Consider the following 20,582-nt stretch of genomic DNA (forward strand, 5'->3'; position numbering starts at 1 on the left):
TAACACTGAGTACTTTCAGCCAATCTTTCTATCAATCTATCTATCTATCTATCTATCTATCTATCTATCTATCTATCTATCTATCTATCTATCTATCTATTATATAGTGCCTTTCATATCTATCTATCTATCATATAGTGCCTTTCAAATCTATCTATCTCTCTATTATATAGTGCCTTTCATATCTATCTATCTATTATATAGTGCCTTTCATATCTATCTATCTATCTATCTATCTATCTATCTATCTATCTATCTATCTATCTATCTATCTATCTATCTATAATATAGTGCCTTTCCTATCTATCTATCTATTGTGGTGGATGGCTGGGGATCCTGCCCAGCCGGGAAGCCTGGAAGGACTGGGAGAGGGACAATACCTCCCCTGGGCCACGAGAGGGCAGCCACCCTGGTCTGCATGGGAGTCACTCGATCAAAGCTTAGAAGTTCATCCCTGTTGGGGTCCGTGTCCACTGTCACGGGGCACCCAGAGGATTATGGAATCAAGGAATGCAGCACTTCCGCCACAACCGGAAGTGCTGCCGGAAGAGATTCCAGGCAGACCCGGAGTGCTTCCGGGTGCTCATGCGGCACTTCCGGCACACCAGGAGGTTCTGTCAGAAGATCATCAGGAAGCACCTGGAGCACATCCGGGGCAGCACAAAAGGGGCCGCCGCACACCATCTGATGAGCTGGAGTCGGGTGGAAGAGGACAGAGCTAACGAGGAGAGGAGTAGAGGCGACAGAAGAGTTAAGGGAGAGAAAACAAGTTTGGCTAATTGAGCATTGTGTGGCGCTATAGGAGAAAAACCATTAAACGTGTGATTTTGGACATCTGGTGTCTGTCTGTCTATGTACGGGGGCTGAACTATCAATAATATAGTGCCTTTCATATCTATCTATCCCAAATGTTTTCTCGCATATAGGACATGGCATAGGTGTGATGTTTTAGACATTTGTAACACCAAAGGAGCTCTTACCCCCTCAGTATCAGCAGTACTCGGGCAGAGAAGGTGGACAGTTACTGATACCTTGGGGTCCACATCAAGGAGGATCTGACCTGGTCCAAGCACATCGACAGTTTGGTAAAGAAGACACAGCAACCTCTGTACCACCTCAGACACCTCAGGGATTTCAGGCTGTCCTACCTGATACCAAAGAATCTGTACACATTCACCGTTGAAGGTATCACCGCCTGGTTTGGGAACAGCAAACAGCAGGACCACAAGGCACTATGGAGAGCACTATGGCAGCCGAACACATCTCATGGTGTGCACTCTCAAACTTCAAGGACTTCTACACCAAGCAATGGCAGGAGAGGGCAAAGAAAGTTATCAGTGCTACCAGCCATCCCAAAATTTGCATCTTCTCAGCGCTACGATCAGGTAAACGTTACTGATGTCTAAAGAGAGACTGAGGAGGACCTTCTGTTCACAGTCCATCCACATTATATATGAGGACGGTGTCTTGGAATACATCTTGCCCTATTGTTAATTTACACAATGTAAGAGAATTAAGTCATTTATTTAGTTATTATTATTATTATTATTAAAGTGGCGCTAGTGTACGAGTCCCCAATGTTAGCATGTTGTTCTAACTGCAACATTACGCCAAATGACTATGCTCACGTCTAACTCAAACGGTAATTAAAACAATACTATGCGCTGAAACCAGTCCGGACCTGTTATAACTGGTCTACAGATGTGCTGCACTCCCATCCACAACAATGCGTGCCTAATCCGATCTCTCACTCTCCCGCTGGGAACTTTTTGACTGTCCCTCATATAGCACCCTCATGAGTAGAGCACAAGTCCCAGGAGGTTCTGCTGAAGCTTTATGACACACTGGGTAGGCCTCTTCTGGATTACTGGGTGTGCAGTTTTGGTGTCCATATTACAAAAAAAGACATAGCAGCACTCGAAAGAGAAGAAAGACAGAAAGTCCAGAGAAGAGAGACGAGGCTGAGTCCGGGACTAAGGGGAGTGCGTAGGGTTCTCAAATGTCCTGTAAAATCTGAAATGATCCCATAAATGGAAAGTAAAAGACATGTCCCGAATTGAAATATGTCACACGTGTGAGCATCGAGGGCAGCTTAAAGGCTCGGATAACGGCAACTTCCTGTCGAAACACAGGAGGGCCAACTTGAATGAGTCTACTTGTAGACTTGCGTCTGCAATGACATTTTCCTTTCTTTTCGATGCGTTTATAGTTTAAATTATACAGGGTTAGCCTACAGGTGCCCTGACTCTTCACAGTTGTCTGTGTTCTTTCTTACAAATGTACAGCTCTTGATTTATTGCATATTTTCGTACACATCGTACTTTCAACGACTCGCGTAAGAACCTCCTTTTCAATGCCCGTGTGCTGTCTGCCAATCAAGCCATATGTATTGTAGCCTCACCCCAGGGGGCAAGTCAAGTTAAGTCAAGTTGGGGAGCATGCACTGGTACAACGTGTTAGTGCACCCACTACACGACGAAACAACTCAGGATCCCAGTTGGCAACCCCCCAGGCAGACACGTGGTTCAGTCCCACCCTCCGGAAATGACCCTCTATCTGCCGCAGCCAGGTGTTACGTGGGTGACCCCTTGGCCTGGTCCAGCCGCTCGGGTCCCCAACAATGAGGATCTTACAAGTTGGATGACCCTCGGGGAAACACGCCACATGGCCGTAGTGCCGTAACTGACGCTCCCTCACAATGCAGGCCATGTGCCTCATTCGGGACTCCATGAGCAACACAAAGTTAAACCGACGGGACCCAAGGATTCTCCGAAGAGACACGTTACTGAAGGAGTCCAGTCTTCGTCTCAGGTCACTGGATAGCGTCCATGTCTCTCAAACAGGGGGCACCAGGACTCTAAAGACTTGGACCTTCGCCCTTTTGCATGAATATCAGGCGCACCACACACCCCTTTCCAGTGACCTCATGACCCCCATGCTCACCCAATCCATCTACTGACTTCATAGGAAGAGTAACCGGAGACATGAATGTCACTGCTGAGGTAAGTAAACCTCTCGATGAGGTCGACACTCTCTCCGCAGACAGACACACTGCTGATGGCCGTGCCCAGGAGGTCATTAAAGGCCTGATGTTGGTTTTTATCAGGACACTCACAAGCCCAGACACTCAGACTCCTCGCTCAGTCTCTCGAGCGCCCCGATCAGAGCCTTTATTTCTCAGCATTAATGATGGTATGAGCTTTGAGGAGAGATCAAAGGATTCGAGATTAAAGTCTTCTCAGTTTAAGACAATGATTAAGCAACATCTGTCAACATCAATGCAGGTATTCTAATCCATGCTGTCAAATGGTTTGTCTTGGAGCTCAACTGTATACATCCCATAACACTATGTAACAAAATTTTATTTTTATTTTGTTCCCGGGTACAAAGTGTGTTTTCCTAACCCGTTATGCCTAAAAAAATTAGAAAATAGCTGTTGTTCCACAAAAACTTTGCTTTTGTGATCAGGACAATGATATTTTGAAATTTGTCTGTTTTCGGGAAAATTCTCGATCCGCATTCAATACTGAGTAGTCTTCTAGAATATTCTTGAACTGTTAGAATAGTCCAGAAGTTTCTAGAATTTTCCAGAACTTTCTAGCGCGTTCTCGGACTGTCCAATAGTAGTCATACAAGTATAAACGCACAGGTGACTCGAACCAACACTTCAGTTTATGTTATTTTTTTGATTTGATTTAGATGGCATCAAGAGGTTGCTTGCACCCGGCAGATGCATTTTGCTACGTCTGTGGACAATTTATAAAGACAAAGCATGTCGTAAGATGTGCGAGGCCTACAAGGCATACTTCGGCATGCCTGTCGGGGATCAAGACAAGCCCTGGGCGCCTCATTTCACATGAGAATATTGTAAGAAAACTCTTGAAGGTTAGTACAGGGGAGAAAAGAGAGCCATGAAGTTTGCTATCCCGCGAATTTGGCGGCAACCGACTGACCACTCAAGCAACTGCTACTTCTGCATGGTGGATCCTACCAATCCGCCAAGCTTCTGAACAGGACGGAGAAAACGGCTTGGAACAGTTTCATTGCAGTGGTTCACGGCTTCCTGGGTAATCACAAGGCTGAAAACTATGTGCAGTCGGTTCGGACTCTCATAAAGAATTAGGCCAAAATGGGATGCAGAATGTCTCTCAAAGTCCATATCCTTGACGCTTATCTTGACAAATTCAAGGAGAACATGGGAGCTTACTCAGAGGAGCAAGGCGAGCGCTTTCATCAGGATATACTGGACTTTAAACGTCGTTACCAAGGACAGTATAACGAAAACATGATGGGGGACTACATTTGGGGGCTTCTTCGAGAAAGCGATTTGCAGTACAGTCGCAAATCTAGAAAACCTACTCATTTCTGAACCTTTTTGAGTGGTTTTGACTGTCTTTGTCTATTTACCATGCAAGTGCTGTTCTTTATCAGACCGCATGAACGAAAAGATAAAAATTCCCTTGTTTTGTCACTATAAATACGAAATGTTCTGGGCTGTGGTCATAAAATCAAAGTTTGTGCTGAATGTAGTCGTTTGTCCATAGGCTTTAGACATAAGCAGTTGAAATATAACTCTTGGAAGCCAGGAACAAAAATTTGTATATAATAGTTCATTATTGACCGAAGGATGGATGGATGGATGGATGGATGGATGGATGGATTGGCACGTTCTTCAGTGTAATGGAAGGATTCCATTCTTACCTGTTAAAGTATTAATTTCATCCACAACTTCTTTTTCAGCCTCGGGATGCTGAGCTAGCAGCATCAACATGAAAAACAAAGTGACCGACATGGTGTCAGGCCCGGCGATCAGCATCTCCAGTATGCACTGAGTCACATCTTCAGTAGTCATCTCTCCATGGTTCTGCAAGAAGAGTTTAAAAGAACAAAGGTGAAGTCTTAATGGCGTAAGCACAATAATTATAGCTGATCAAGATGAAATGCAAATGCAAAGAATTGCAAAGAACTTGCTAAATACTGCTATGGAGCGCATACCCACCTGAGCAAAGATTAAATCCGATGCGAAGTCGGTGGTGTTGTCCAGTTTTTCCGCCTCAAGAAGTGCCTTTCGCTTTTGCTCCACGAGATTTGCTATGGCGCTCCGTAATTCTTGTCTGTGAAGCACATGGAGAACACATCAGTGCAAACACCCAGGCACCATCTAAACCTGTAACCTTAAATCATATTGAAATACATATTGTGACCAGCAGGGGGCCCCACACAGCCACACACAACTACCCAACTCAGCCCTGGGTTCAAACTGGAGAAATTCTTTTTTTTCCTTTCACAATACCTCCAAATCTTTTCCAAAACAGTATATTACTAAATCTTCTTGCCAATTTGAGGGTTTTGTGACACTTGTTACCATAGTGACACATCCCACAATGCTTTGGGACGGTGTGATGTCATCATTAGTCGACTATATGTGTGGTAGACAGGAGGACTTCAGGGACCTTCAAAACTCAACTTGATGTTATTTTAGAAGAATGAGGTGGACGGGACTGCTGAGCTTTGTTGGGCTCAATGGCCTGTCCTCGTCCAGATTGTTCTCATGTCCTAAATGTTTGAATAGCAACTTTACTCTAAGATTTATGCTGCATTTTTCATCTGGTGGAGTGGGGAAGTTGGAAGTCTCAGTTACCTCATTTGTGATCTCCGCGCATTTGTTCTACCCAAGTAGGAAAGGAAACATGGATGCCTCCTATGAAAGCTGCTGTTTCAGTGACAACCGCAAACTAATCATTGTATAGTCCAGATCAGAGAAGAAACCAAAGGGCAAGAAAGGAGCAAAACGTGTGCTGTAATGTCTAAAAATACACAAGGAATACACAATGGGAGGTCCGAAAATTGAGAGTCCACCTTATGAGATGGATTTAGGAGTCGTAGTAGACTTGACGCTATCAACGTCCAAACAGTGTTCAGAAGCCATTAAGAAGGATAACAGGTTATATAGCGCCTTGATGTGTACAGTTCAAGTCACAAGAGGCTCTGCTCAGTCTTTATAACACACTGGTGAGGCCTCTTCTGGAGTCCTGTGGGCAATTTGGGTCTCCAGGCTACAAAAAGGACATAACAGCACTAGAGAAGGTCCAGAGAAGATCAACGAGGCTGACTCAGGGCTAAAGGGGATGAAATTGAATGTCAGTAAATGTAAAGTATGACACATAGGAAGTCAAAATGTGAGGCCAGAATACGCAATGCGAGGTCTGGTGAATTATGAGGAAAGATCGGAAGAGCTGAACCTTCTCAGTTTGAGGAAAAGGAGATGAAAAGGAAACCTGACTGAAGTGTTTAAAATGATGAAGGAAATTAGTGCAGTGGATCGAGATGGTGACTTTAAAATGAGTTCAACAAGAACACGGGGACACAGTTGGAAACTTGTGAAGGGGAAACCTTTATACAAACATTAGGAAGTGTTTCTTCACACAGAGAACCGTAGACACGTGGAATAAGTGACCAAGTCGTGTAGTGGACAGTAGGACTTTAGAGACCTTTCAAAACTCGACTTGATGTTTTTTTTAGAAGAACTCAGTGGACAGGACTGGTGAGCTTTGTTGGGCTGAACAGCCTGTTCTCATCCAGATTGTTCTCATGTTCTAAAAAAGATTGTTATGTTCTAGGAAGCCGCAAGTAAAAAACGGACATATAAACCATGGAGCTCAGAGTGCGATCAGCTAACATCGGTAAGTCAGTCGCTGTTTGTAATGTTAATGTTTACCTTCTCAATATTGTGGATTGAGGTGATTCATTTCAACTAAATTCTTTAAAAAACAAATGAAGCCTATAAAGTGTTACTGTCCTTACTGATTGTGGTGTACGCCACCATTTTGGATGGATGCCATAATCTGAAATCAGACAAACTCCGACTTGAGAGGCCAGACCTGAGTTTGCAAGTAGGAATCCCCAGTTGCGTTTTCTTAGCATTTTCCAAGTCAGAAATCGAAAATCAGAAGTTCTGAGTTTTAATCAAATGCAGAATTGATTTATTTGTGAACTATGTGCATTTTTTTGTGAAATTTTGGGATAATACTTTTGCTCTGTAGTTTAACTTTAACTTTGGGTTAGCGTTTCTGGTATCCCAGAAGAGACGAGTCACACGGGTTGGCTCCTTAACCGCCCTTTAGAATGGAAGGTCAGGACTGGATGTGGACAGATTACCCCCTCCGATATACAAGGTGGCAGCATTCCATAGCTGGGGCTCCATTAGTGCAACCTGAGATCTGTGGGCCTGCTGGGATACTTGGTGGACCACCAGGCAAAGCTGTCACAGAGCGGTCATCTCCTGGTTAAAGAGATCACCCTGGAACTGGAGTGAAGGAGCTCTGGGGAGTTGGAGTCTGGAGGAGAGAAACACTCAGGAAGAGAAACTGTGGATGGTTCTGTTGTGTTTTGTGAAGAGAAGCCTGCTGAGTGGTAGCTCCATACCAAGGGTCTCAAACTTCGGTCCTGGAGAACCACAGTGCTGCAGGTTTTCATTGTAACCCTTTTCATAATTAGTGGTCTGTTTTTGCTGCTAATTAACTTCTTTTGAATTCATTTTATTTGACTTGCTCTTGAAGACTCAGACCCCTCAATTGTTTCTTTTTCCTTCATTAGCAGCCAAACATTATGGTCAGCAGCACAGGAGCGCCGCAGGGGACTGGACTTTCTCCTGTCCTGTTCAGCCAAAATACATAGGACTTCCAGTACAACTCGGAGTCCTGCCACGAGCAAAAGTTCACTGACGGCACTGCTATCATGGGCTGCATCAGGAGTGGGCAGGAGGAGGAGTATAGGAACCCAATCAAGGACTTTGTTAAATGGTGCGACTCAAACCACTTACACCTGAACACCAGCAAAACCAAGGAGCTGGTGGTGGACTTTAGGAGGCCCAGGCCCCTCATGGACCCCGTGATCATCAGAGGTGACTGTGCAAAGGGTGCAGACCTATAAATACCTGGGAGTGCAGCTGGATGATAAATTGGACTGGACTGCTAATACTGATGCTCTGTGCAAGAGAGGACAGAGCCGACTATACTTCCTTAGAAGGTTGGTGTCCTTCAACATCTGCAATAAGATGCTGCAGATGTTCTACCAGACGGTTGTGGTGAGCGCCCTCTTCTACGCGGTGGTGTGCTGTGGAGGCAGCATAAAGAAGAAGGACGCCTCACACCTGAACAAACTAGTGAGGAAGGTGGGCTCTATTGTAGGCACAGAGCTGGACAGTTTGACATCTGTGGCAGAGCGACGGGCGCTGAGCAGACTCCTGCCAGTCATGGAGAATCCACTAACATTATACAGAGTTACTGTCTGTTATATCTATCTATCTATCTATTATATAGTGCCTTTCATATCTATCTATCTATCTATCTATCTATCTATCTATCTATCATATAGTGCCTTTCATATCTATCTATCTATCTATCTATCTATCTATCATATAGTGCCTTTCATATCTATCTATCTATCTATCTATCTATCTATCTATCTATCTATCTATCTATCTATTATATAGTGCCTTTCATATCTATCTATCTATCTATCTATCTATCTATCTATCTATCTATCTATCTATCTATCTATCTATCTATCTAAACAATAATGAGATACAAAATGAGCCCAAACAAATGGTGTCCATCATACAATATCTGAAAATAAAGAAAGATGAAGGTCTCAGGAATGCTGGTCTACTCTTAGAAAAGAGAAAATCAACAATTTCAGAAATGTCTGCTATTGCACAATGAGAGCAGCAACGAGCCATGGAATTAAAGAACAAGTTTAATGAACGACAAGACTTGCCGCCTAATGAATCAACTGGTTGGAGTGAAATTGATTGGAGTTTGAGGCCCTGAATTAGGTGGTCTTCTGTTGGCTCACTCACATCACATTTCATTTCTATTTGGGTGCCATTTAAGGAAAGAAATGAAGCAATTCAGAGGAACGAGGAAGCAATTCAGAGGAACAAATCTTAAAAAAACAAGTCAATTGAAATGAAATGTAAAGGAGTTAATTAGCAGCAAAAACAGGTCACCGATTAAGAAAAGGGTTAGAATGAAAACCTGCAGCCACTGCAGCCCTCCAGGACCCCTGGTCTACACTAATAAGGTGTCCCCACCCTCTATCTACCTCTTCTGGCTGGAGTTTCGGGTGTTGCTGCGTCCCCTGTGGGACACTCTGGTTTTGTTGTTTCTCTCTTTGAGCTCCGATTTTACCCTTTGTTACTCTTTTTTTTCTTTTGTTCTTGTCTCTTCTCCTGCTCCTTCCTTGTAAGATTTTTTTTGCTTTCATTTCAAAGTCATAACAAAATAACACAAAATTAACAATTGATAAAAAATTGGACTTGAAGATGAGGAGACCATTATATGTTACATTACATTTCCATTAATAAATAAAAAAAAAAAAATGAAAAGAAGTATAAAGTTGAAATACTCACGCTGCGTCTTCATATTTTTTATACATCCATCTAAACTTGAAAAAGAAGTTTGGCTTAATAAGGAGCATCTGCCAGGAATCAAAATAATTCTGGATTTTAGAAACCAGGTCTTTTTCTATAAAAAAATAGAAGTAAGAAAAATAATAAACACATGGAAGAGATGATGCAGGTGGACTGCTGCCTCACAGCTCTCCTTATCTGCGTTTGACTTCTTGACCTGCTCACCGGTCACAGTCTCTATGGACTTTGCTACTTTGCTCCGTGTTTGCGTGGCTTTCACTGAGAATTCCAGTCTCATCCACAAAGCACGCCTGTCAGGTGCGCTGGCGACTGCAAATTGATTCCAGGACACTAAATGCTGCGACGAAGCGACAGACACATAAAGTCTCATGCATTGCACGCCGAAACTTACAACATCTGAGGTACAGTTGATTACATTCATTTTTGTGTGTTTACAATCAAATCACAGGCAGATGAAGTGACCTGTTCAATGTCACATTGGTGTCAGCAATGGGATCTGACCCCACACCCTCAGAGTCCAAAGCTTTAACCACTGCTCCACACTTGCATACCTAATGTACCACCTCAATCCAGGGTTAGGAGTTAAGATCTATGGAATAAGTTAGTCATTATAAGGGGCACCTAAGAGCAGCCCCCTGACAATGGGACAAGGCATTCTGCAAGCTAGGAGGCAGAAAATATCATTATATAAATCCAAAATCTGTAGTATGTGGTGGTATAAATTCCTTTGAGCCTTTCTCTCAGAGAAGAATTTATCTTGTGGAGGGGACAGTTGGAAGAAGGTGTCGGGAGGATTGTGTGTCACGAGAAGGTTAAAGGTCAGGTTTTGAAGACCAGTAATGATGTGTGGAGCTGAGAAGTTGGCAGTCAAGGGAGAGCAGGAGAAGAAGCTGGATGTGGCGCCAATGAGAATGTTGAGGTGGATATGTGGAGTTACAAAAAAGGGACAGAATAAGAAATGAGACCATCAGGAGTACAATAAAAGTAGGAGAGATAGTTAAGAAAATACTGGAAAGGAGGGTGAAGAGGAGAGACAATAAATACAATGGGAAAAAGAGTGATGGGAGTGGAAGTCCTGGGAGAGAGAAAGCGAGGGAGGCCAAAGTGGAGATGGATGGATAAAGTAAAAGAAGATCTGAAGTGAAAAGGGCTTCACTAAGGAAGAGGTGTATCTATCTATCTATCTATCTATCTATCTATCTATCTATCTATCTATCTATCTATCATATAGTGCCTTTCCTTTTTCTTTCTATCTATCTATCTATTATATAGTGCCTTTCATATCTATCTATGTATCAGTTATATAGTGCCTTTCCTTTTTCTTTATATCTATCTATCTATCTATCTATCTATCTATCTATCTATCTATCTATCTATCTATCTATCTATCTATCATATAGTGCCTTTCCTTTTTCTATCTATCTATCTATCTATCTATCTATCTATCTATCTATCTATCTATCTATCTATCTATCTATCTATCTATCTATCTATCTATCTATCTATCATATAGTGCCTTTCATATCTATCTATGTATCAGTTATATAGTGCCTTTCAAATGTGTTTTATTTCAAAGTAAATTCCTCTAAACAGGCTTCATTTCCCCCAATCAGCACAAACACAATTCCATTTCCTTCTCTCGCTCCTCCACTCCTCTCAGAACATTGCTCCCTGAAAGCACTTCTGGGTCAGATAGGACCCCCTTAAGGCGGAGAAGACCCCAAAGAACCCATTAGGGCTGCCCATCAGGACTAGAACTCCCAGTCTGCCCTGCAGGTGTGCAGCTTGTTGCCAGCTGGCACACTGGGGGAGTAAACATTCATCTTCGGCAGCCTTCCTCTGTCCTTCTGTTAGTAGATTAGATTTGTTAAACTTTATTAATCCCAGGGGGGATTTGAGACGCCTACAGCAGCAGAAACTTAAAAAAACAAGGATGCAGGCTCATAGGACACCTAATACAACCAATGAATCAATTGATGAGTCAATCAGTAATTAAAAATAAACTAAATGAGTCTGTCGGGTGGCAGCATTGAATTGCCTGATAGCAGTGGGCAGAAAAGCCCCCCGGATGCACTTCTCAGCACACCGTGTTGGCTGGGCCAGTGGCTGAAAGTGCTCCAAGAGAGCGCCACCTGGAGGAGCATGGAGGACATTTTTTCAGGATGACATTCAATTTTGCCTCGATCCCCATTCCCACAACCATCATGCAGACCTGGGAAAGGGAAAGCCAGCCATTCCAGCTCACTACTTGGACGTGGTGGGTCAGGATGGGACGCCCACCCACTGACGTTCCCTATCCAATTTGTGAGCCTTCTGGCCAGTAAGTAATCATCCATCCCAGCCATGATGGTTCCCTTATCTGTCAATCTTTTTTAGGTTAGCACAAATGTAATAAAATCAGACAAAATATCATTAACAACAATCATGAACCATTTGCATGAACATTTTTTTATTTCGGATTCTTCCAACTGGATGCAGCAGAGGACAACGTCCCGTACAATTATACTGAAAACGGAACTTCAGCAAATTTCGAAACACCAGACAGGGCATTGAAATGTAATGCAGCCATATGAAGGCATCTGTATGATAAATACTGACCTTCCTGAGTGTCCTGTTTAGATTCCAGTCCATAAATTGAATTATTTTAGATACAGCAACTGCTAAGCAAGGAAAACAAATCATCAACTTTATCAATCAAAGAACCGCACTAACCGTCTATTGGCACTTGAAGGAAAAGCCTGTTTGAAACATCCAGGATGATACAGCGGAACAGATTTAAGATGTTCACGTGTCCCTGGTGGGCGATCACGTCATGCAGGGACCTCAGATGTCTGGTGGTCGACTCGGCACAGAGGGCTGCAGCATTTTGTAATCCTGGACCTGATAAAGCTAATGGAGCAGAGACAGGAAACAATATGAGCCTTTCTCAATGGCGTCTCATTATGACTCTCTGCCTACTTAGACCCCGAGCACACTGAACTGTGTTCATCATTAATATTTTTCATTTTCAAATGGCCACATTCATTTTTATTTATACTCAGACGTGAGCGTCAGTGGGCCTTGCACCTCAAGAAACAGATTACCCAAACTTTCTAGAACATTTCAGTCCTTATTTTCCCCTCTGATCTTTATGATAATCAAATAGGTCATTACGATAGCAATTGACGAGACGAATTCTGAATTAATTACAGAATGACCGTATTTGAGGGTTCCTCTAGATGGTCTCTTAATCTTGGCTCAAAAACTAATCAGCACATCGTCCTCTCATAACAGGCTGAAGTTTCGACTTTGGGATTTGTTCGTCCAGCCGTTTTAACTCTAGACCAGGGGTGTCAAACTCAAACAGTGGCTGCAGGTTTTCATTCTCACCCTTTTCTTAATCAGTGACCTGTTTTTGCTGCTAATTTACTTATTTTGAATTAATTTTAATTGACTTGCTCTTAAAGACTCAGACCCCTTAATTGTTTCTTTTTTCCTTAATTAGCAGCCAAACAATAATGAGATACAAAATGGGCCAAAACAACTGGTGTCCATCATACAATATTTGAAAATAAAGAAAGATGAAGGTCTCAGGAGTGTTGACCTGCTCAGGTCCCCTAACCATTTTCACAGCGCTCTTAGAAAAGGGAAAATCCACAATTTCAGAAATGTCTGCTATTGCACAACGAGAGCAGCAACAAGCCATGGAATTAAAGAACGAGTTTAATGAACAACAAGACTTGGCTCCTGATGAAGCAACTGGTTGGAGAGGAAAATGGTTGGAGTTTGAGGCCCTGACTTAGTTGGTCTTCTGTGGGTTCACTCACTTTACCTTATATCTCTGTTTGGGTGCCATTTAAGGAAAGAGATGAAGAAATTCAGGGGAACAAATCTTAAAAAACAAGTTGATTAAAATGAATTCAAAAGAAGTTAATTAACAGCAAAAACAGATCACTAATTAAGAAAAACCTGCACCCACTGCAGCCCTCCAGGTCCAGAGGTGGAGACTACAAGCTTAAGGGCTCTGGTGGTGGTAATTCCTTGCCGATCCACAAGATGCCACTGTTTCCTAACACTTCTTCTCTTCCTCCCTCAACAGATCGGATGATTGACAACCCGATCACCTCTGACATCACTTCCGGTGTCAGCCCTTCCTGGACCCGCCTCTTCCTGTCTGGCCTGTACTTAACCAGAAGTCACTTTAACACTCGCATCTTTAACGCGTTTATAACATGTGTTTATATTCAATTATGTATGGTTTACTTGCATGTTCCTCAAACCTTTATGCCTGCCTGTGTTTTTTTGTTTCAGTTTTTATCATTTTTGTGTTTTTAACATATTATTCTTTGGCTTTAGATGATAAAGCACAATATTTTAGGTTTGGCCTCCGCAATTAGTTTCAACATTTTCTAATCTTCTTTAAATGTAAATTAAAAATTGTACATAAATGAAATTAAGCGAAATAAACATGCAATAAGAATTTCCTTTCAAAGAACTAAAAATGTAAGTTAATGGCAAACAATCCACGCATTCATTAATAACTGAATATTGAACAAAGTAAAAAATAAATGACACTGCACTGTTTTGGTAATCGTATACTACAGCGATGAAAACATAGTGACTTTTCTTGAGTATTTCCTTTAACATTTTATGTTTTTATCATTATATTTAGTGTATTAATAGTAATAGTTTACCACAGTGATGGAAACATAGTGACTTTTCTTGAGTATTCCCTTTAACATTTTACGTTTTTATCATTATATTTAGTGTAATTATAGTAATAGTTTACCACAGCGATGAAAACATAGTGACTTTTCTTGAGTATTCCCTTTAACATTTTACGTTTTTATCATTATATTTAGTGTAATTATAGTAAAAGTTTACCACACCAATGAAAATTTAACTGCATTTGTCGAGTATTTCCTTTAACTTTACGCTTTTATTATTATATTTAGTGTATTAATAGTAATAGTTTACCACATGAAAACACTGTGACTTTTCTTGAGTATTTCCTTTAACTTTACATTTTTATCATTATCCATCCATCCATTATCCAACCCACTATATCCTAACTACAGTGTCACAGGGGTCTGCTGGAGCCAATCCCAGCCAACACAGGGTGCAAGGCAGGAAACAAACCCCTGGCAGGGTGCCAGCCCACCGCGGGTTTTTATCATATTTAGTGTAATAATAGTAATAGTTTACCACAGCAATGAAAACGTAGCTGCATTTGTCGATTATTTCCTTTAACTTTATGTTTTTATTATTATATTTAGTGTATTAAAAGTAATAGTTTACCCCAGTGATAAAGACGGAGTGACATTTATCAAGTATTTCCTTTACTTTTACATTTTTATCATTATATTTAGTGTATTTTAGGTTCAGTCTCCATAATTAGTTTCAACATGATGTTGTCAAATGTTCTTTAGGGATGAATAAAAAATTATAAATAAATCACGAAGATAAACCTGTCTTAAATATCTCTTTTCACAGAAATAGCGGCAAACAATCCAAGCATCCATTCATAAATGAATACTGATTGAAGTGAAATGTAAATGACACTGCACGGTTTCCTGCAGTGATGAAGACGTGGTGGGCTGACTCCATCAGTGACGTACGCAGTCCATCTGAATTATACACACACTGTACCCTATCATTGTCGGGCCAGCGTTAGAGTAGAGTTAGAGGTTGTGGCCAGTATGGATTGTCAGACTTTTTTCTGAACAGAGTCACTGACAGGGTGCTGGTGCCCATCCCAGCAAGCACAGGCCACAAGGCAGGAACAAACCCTGGACCGGGGTACTCGCATGTTCATCACAGTCATATAGAAAGTGATTTCATTAAATAAAAGTTTTCTTGTTCATCAACAAAGCAATATGCAAAATAAAAATGCACCGTGTTTTGGTGTCCACGTTCGTTCACTAGCTCACTAGTGGACACCAGCCTGCAGCGTGAGCTGCCAAATGACACAGGAATGGCTGACCTGTACCTGTAAAGCTCTACGTCATTATGTGACTGAAGAGTAAACGTTAGGTATGAATGCGTGGGACTCCATGTAGCGACCCCGGCTGAATGATGGTCAACTCTCAGACTAATGGTTTATTAATTTTATTATCGTTTCGGTGACCTTGTTTCATAAATACACCAGTCTGAGAGTTGACCATCATTCAACCGGGGTCACTACAGTAAGAGCTGGTTCACTTTTCAGCGAGGTGCTTGTTACTTAACCCCATATGTCGCCATTTTCCTTTCCTATTCCCGGCAAAACTGCACAATTAAATTATGCAAACTAAAGACACCCACTAACTTGTCAAAATAAAAGTCACGCAAATGCTGTGATTCAAGCCCTGCCGAAGCATCATGTGTCCTTTACACTCCAGGGGTCCTAATGCACTTAAGTGTTAAGGACAAGGATGCCAGTTCTGCTCGTATCATTAATCCCCTGGGCGCCCCTGAGTGTTGTCCCCTTTCTGCCCTGTGCCCAATGCCAGCAGAATGGGCTTCAGGTTCCAGATTAGGAATCAATCCTTTCACAACGCGGTGCCGTAGCTTGTGTTTTTGTCACCCACGGTGGTCTTTGAGTTTGCCAAACCCCACCCCTCTCCCCCCATCACAAAATAAAACATAATACATATCAAACAAAAAATGAAAACGATGAAAATGTGAAGCACAGTTTTAATGATTAATTGCGACTGAGGTATTTACATGATGCCCCCCTTTCTTTTTTTAATCCTTCTTCACTCTCCTTTTTTGTTTTTCGAAAAGCAGCACCGCTCTCGTTTGTTTACTACATCTTGAGAGTAATAAAATATTAATGATGAGATTGAAGATTTGGTCGGAGAAAGTTGGCAGACTGGTCAAGGCATGGCATGTGTAATGTGTAACTTGGTGACATTTGAATTTGTAACAGTTTTGAAACATTAAAATTTTCTCTGAAAATTAAAAAGCACACATTAGCCTGCCCCAGCAAACAGAATTGTCTAAAAAGTTTAGTACTAAAGTTTATTAAAAAGACCCCAAAACCCAGCTGCACCAGTCCCACAATGCCCTTCTGCTCTGTATTATAAACATATCTGCGTTTCAAGTAATGGCTACAATCAGCAGAAAGAGTCAGCGGTGAACTGTTCAACATACCTTTGGTAAAGTAGATGCGATTTTTTTTCCACATGTCAATGTTGCAGTTGAATATGATGCCCCTCTCATGCATGCCGACGCACTGCAGGCCGTATTTACTCCCAAACCGTCCGGAATACTGAGCGTGTTTCAGAACGTGACAGACTGCCGAGGGTCTGAGACAGAGTTAAACAAAAATCAATCAATCAATCAACAAACACACAAATAATAAATGAATGAATGAATGCCTTCTGGGGACGTCTGCTTTCTTGTCTCGGCACACCAATGGAATTTGAGCTTTTTGCACCAGGGCGCCAATCAGATGGGTGGGCTGCGCTGTGCCCTGCGTGGAACTGAATCTGATCTTACTAATGAACTGCAGTCCCAATTAAATTACTCACCTGGGCTAATTGCAGCCAGTCGGCGTTTAAATGGTGTGACAGATTGGGGGCGCTATCGTCCTCTTGATCCCTCACACTTGACGCCAGACACCAAGTTAAAAGTCCAATAATTGATTTTATTATTATAATACAGTGCACAAAGCACCCTCCTCTCCACAATACTCATTAACCAAGACAATAATGATCAACAAACAATCCTCCACTCCCAGGCGCGTTGCCACCCTGCCACCCAGCTCAGCTCACTCGTCTGAGATCTCCCAGAGTCCTTTATAGTCCATGACCCAGAAGCGCTGCTGAACCCCTTGTCCATGTGACTTCTTAGCACTTCCGGGTCAGATCAAAAGTCTTTTCATCCCGGAAGTACGTCATTCCTCCTGTCGCTGTGACTAAGACGCACTTCCGGGTTATAAGGCACGTAATAGTCTTTGGGCCTCCCTGCAGCGTCCTCTAGGGGCCCCTGTGGTATCCAGCAGGTCTGTGGATGAAAACTCCATTGTCCATAATTCCCTGCTGGCATTCGGGGCACCTCCATGCTGCAGGGAGAGCTCCACCTGGTGGCGAGGGGGTATTGGCCGGGATGACTGGCTGGCCATAGTCCACAATGGATATTCCTTAATAAGCACTTCTGGATTGATTTATGGATGTGCTGCCATTAGCACTTTCTGTGCCAGAGTTCAGACATGTATTTTAATGTAACAGACGTGATGGTCACAGGTACTACAAAAGTGCATGTGTTACTGTAGCAGGACCCTGACAGACACTTACAAACCATCAGCTAAGTGTTTAGTCATCTCTGCTATGTGACCGACTGACAAAATGTCACTTTGGAGTGGTCTGAGGTGACATAACTGGGACACACGTCTCTTGATCTTCATTTATAGTACGCTACCCTGGCTGTCCGTTTGTCTGTCCAGGATTTTAAATCACCTGTTAGCTCGCAAACCGATTGACCTGAAATTTGGTGCACATATACTACGTGACGTCTACTATCTGCTTTCGGGGTGATGATTGACCTCCAAGGCTATTCCTCTTTTTATGTTATTGTAGATTGAACTCTCAGCAGCAGGGCAGCCATGCGGCACATGCATACGGGCGCCGTTCTCATTCCCTACCACCTTCGCCATCACTTCCCCTACCTCTTCATATCTTAAATCATTCTTGAGGCAGATTGAAGACTTAAATGCCAGCTTCAGTGAAAAATTAAAGGAAGCGTACTAAGTAATTGTAACACAAACACGGACGTAATCAGTTTTAATGTGAAAAGATGCCGACGAACGAAGAGAAGAAGCGGGCCACTAGGGAGGAGACAAGAAGAGCTGCTCAGGAAGCAGCAAGCGCATCAACCTCTGAGCAAACGAATGATCAACGTACAGAGAAAGAGGTTTTAAACTAGGAACGCTCAAGTCAAGTGTATGACATGCAGGGCGCCATTACTGGAATCATATATTTAGTGTAAGACCTCTGAGTATAAATGAGTCGTTTTACCATCCTGTCAGTATGCCACACTGCATAGAGATGAATAACCGATCTGCTGAGCTTTTAGAAGCGTCATGAGGGCTGAACGTTCCCCTTCTCCCATCAGGAGCCTTCAGTCCCACAGCAGCAGCCTCAGGACCAGTAACACTCATAACCACCGACCCCACTCTGAACTCTCAGTAGGTGACCCTTCTAAATAGCAATAATGTCTGCCTGCACTCTCTGTATATTTGCTTACATATACAGTGGTGTGAAAAACTATTTGCCCCCTTCCTGATTTCTTATTCTTTTGCATGTTTGTCACACAAAATGTTTCTGATCATCAAACACATTTAACCATTAGTCAAATATAACACAAGTAAACACAAAATGCAGTTTTTAAATGATAGTTTTTATTATTTAGGAAGAAAAAAAAATCCAAACCTACATGGCCCTGTGTGAAAAAGTAATTGCCCCCTGAACCTAATAACTGGTTGGGCCACCCTTAGCAGCAATAACTGCAATCAAGCGTTTGCGATAACTTGCAATGAGTCTTTACAGCTCTGGAGGAATTTTGGCCCACTCGTCTTTGCGGAATTGTTGTAATTCAGATTTATTTGAGGGTTTTCTAGCATGAACCACCTTTTTAAGGTCATGCCATAGCATCTCAATTGGATTCAGGTCAGGACTTTGACTAGGCCACTCCAAAGTCTTCATTTTGTTTTTCTTCAGCCATTCAGAGGTGGATTTGCTGGTGTGTTTTGGGTCATTGTCCTGTTGCAGCACCCAAGATCGCTTCAGCTTGAGTTGACGAACAGATGGCCGGACATTCTCCTTCAGGATTTTTTGGTAGACAGTAGAATTCATGGTTCCATCTATCACAGCAAGCCTTCCAGGTCCTGAAGCAGCAAAACAACCCCAGACCATCACACTACCACCACCATATTTTACTGTTGGTATGATGTTCTTTTTCTGAAATGCTGTGTTCCTTTAACGCCAGATGTAACGGGACATTTGCCTTCCAAAAAGTTCAACTTTTGTCTTATCAGTCCACAAGGTATTTTCCCAAAAGTCTTTGAGATGTTTCTTAGCAAAATTGAGACGAGCCCTAATGTTCTTTTTGCTTAACAGTGGTTTGCGTCTTGGAAATCCGCCATGCAGGCCGTTTTTGCCCAGTCTCTTTCTTATGGTGGAGTCATGAACACTGACCTTAATTGAGGCAAGTACAATACAATACAATACAATACAGTTTATTTTTGTATAGCCCAAAATCACACAGGAAGTGCCGCAATGGGCTTTAACAGGCCCTGCCTTTTGACAGCCCCCCAGCCTTGACTCTCTGAGAAGACAAGGAAAAACTCCCAATAAAAATGGAAGAAACCTCGGGAAAGGCAGTTCAAAGAGAGACCCCTTTCCAGGTAGGTTGGGCGTGCAGTAGGTGTCAAAAGTAGGGGGTCAATACAATACAATATACACAACAGAACAATTCCTTAAGACAGCATAAAGTGAGGCCTGCAGTTCTTTAGACGTTGTCCTGGGGTCTTTTGTGACCTCTGGGATGAGTCGTCTCTGCGCTCTTGGGGTAATTATGGTTGGCCGGCCACTCCTGGGAAGGTTCACCACTGTTCCATGTTTTTGCCATTTGTGGATAATGGCTCTCACTGTGGTTCGCTGGAGTCCCAAAGCTTTAGAAATGGCTTTATAACCTTTACCAGACTGATAGATCTCAATTACTTCTGTTCTCATTTGTTCCTGAATTTCTTTGGATCTTGGCATGATGTCTAGCTTTTGAGGTGCTTTTGGTCTACTTCTCTGTGTCAGGCAGCTCTTATTTAAGTGATTTCTTGATTGAAACAGGTATGGCAATAATCAGGCCTGGGGGTGGCTACGGAAATTGAACTCAGGTGTGATACACCACAGTTAGGTTATTTTTTAACAAGGGGGCAATTACTTTTTCACACATGTAGGTTTGGATTTTTTTTTTCTCCCTAAATAATAAAAACCATCATTTAAAAACTGCATTTTGTGTTTACTTGTGTTATATTTGACTAATGGTTAAATGTGTTTGATGATCAGAAACATTTTGTGTGACAAACATGCAAAAGAATAAGAAATCAGGAAGGGGGCAAATAGTTTTTCACACCACTGTATATCCTATTCAGTATATTCAAATATTTCATATATGTATTGCGACGGGCATC

The 20,582-nt window shown here is 42.2% G+C and overlaps 1 protein-coding gene across 2 annotated transcripts in view; it reads right to left on the reverse strand.

Moving 5' to 3' along the window:
* Positions 1–20,582, reverse strand: part of LOC120539946 (aromatase) — a 53,642-nt gene that overhangs the window by 22,100 nt on the left and 10,960 nt on the right. For both annotated transcript variants that reach the window (XM_039770325.1, XM_039770324.1), the window contains exons 4-8: positions 16,547–16,701; positions 12,146–12,322; positions 9,413–9,527; positions 5,000–5,114; positions 4,702–4,864 (exon numbers count right to left, since the gene is read on the reverse strand). In XM_039770325.1, coding sequence (XP_039626259.1) covers positions 4,702–4,864; positions 5,000–5,114; positions 9,413–9,527; positions 12,146–12,322; positions 16,547–16,701 — 725 coding nt within the window. The remainder of the gene's footprint in view (positions 1–4,701; positions 4,865–4,999; positions 5,115–9,412; positions 9,528–12,145; positions 12,323–16,546; positions 16,702–20,582) is intronic.

This window comes from Polypterus senegalus, chromosome 12, assembly GCF_016835505.1.
Source record: "Polypterus senegalus isolate Bchr_013 chromosome 12, ASM1683550v1, whole genome shotgun sequence".
Classification (NCBI taxonomy): domain Eukaryota; kingdom Metazoa; phylum Chordata; class Cladistia; order Polypteriformes; family Polypteridae; genus Polypterus; species Polypterus senegalus.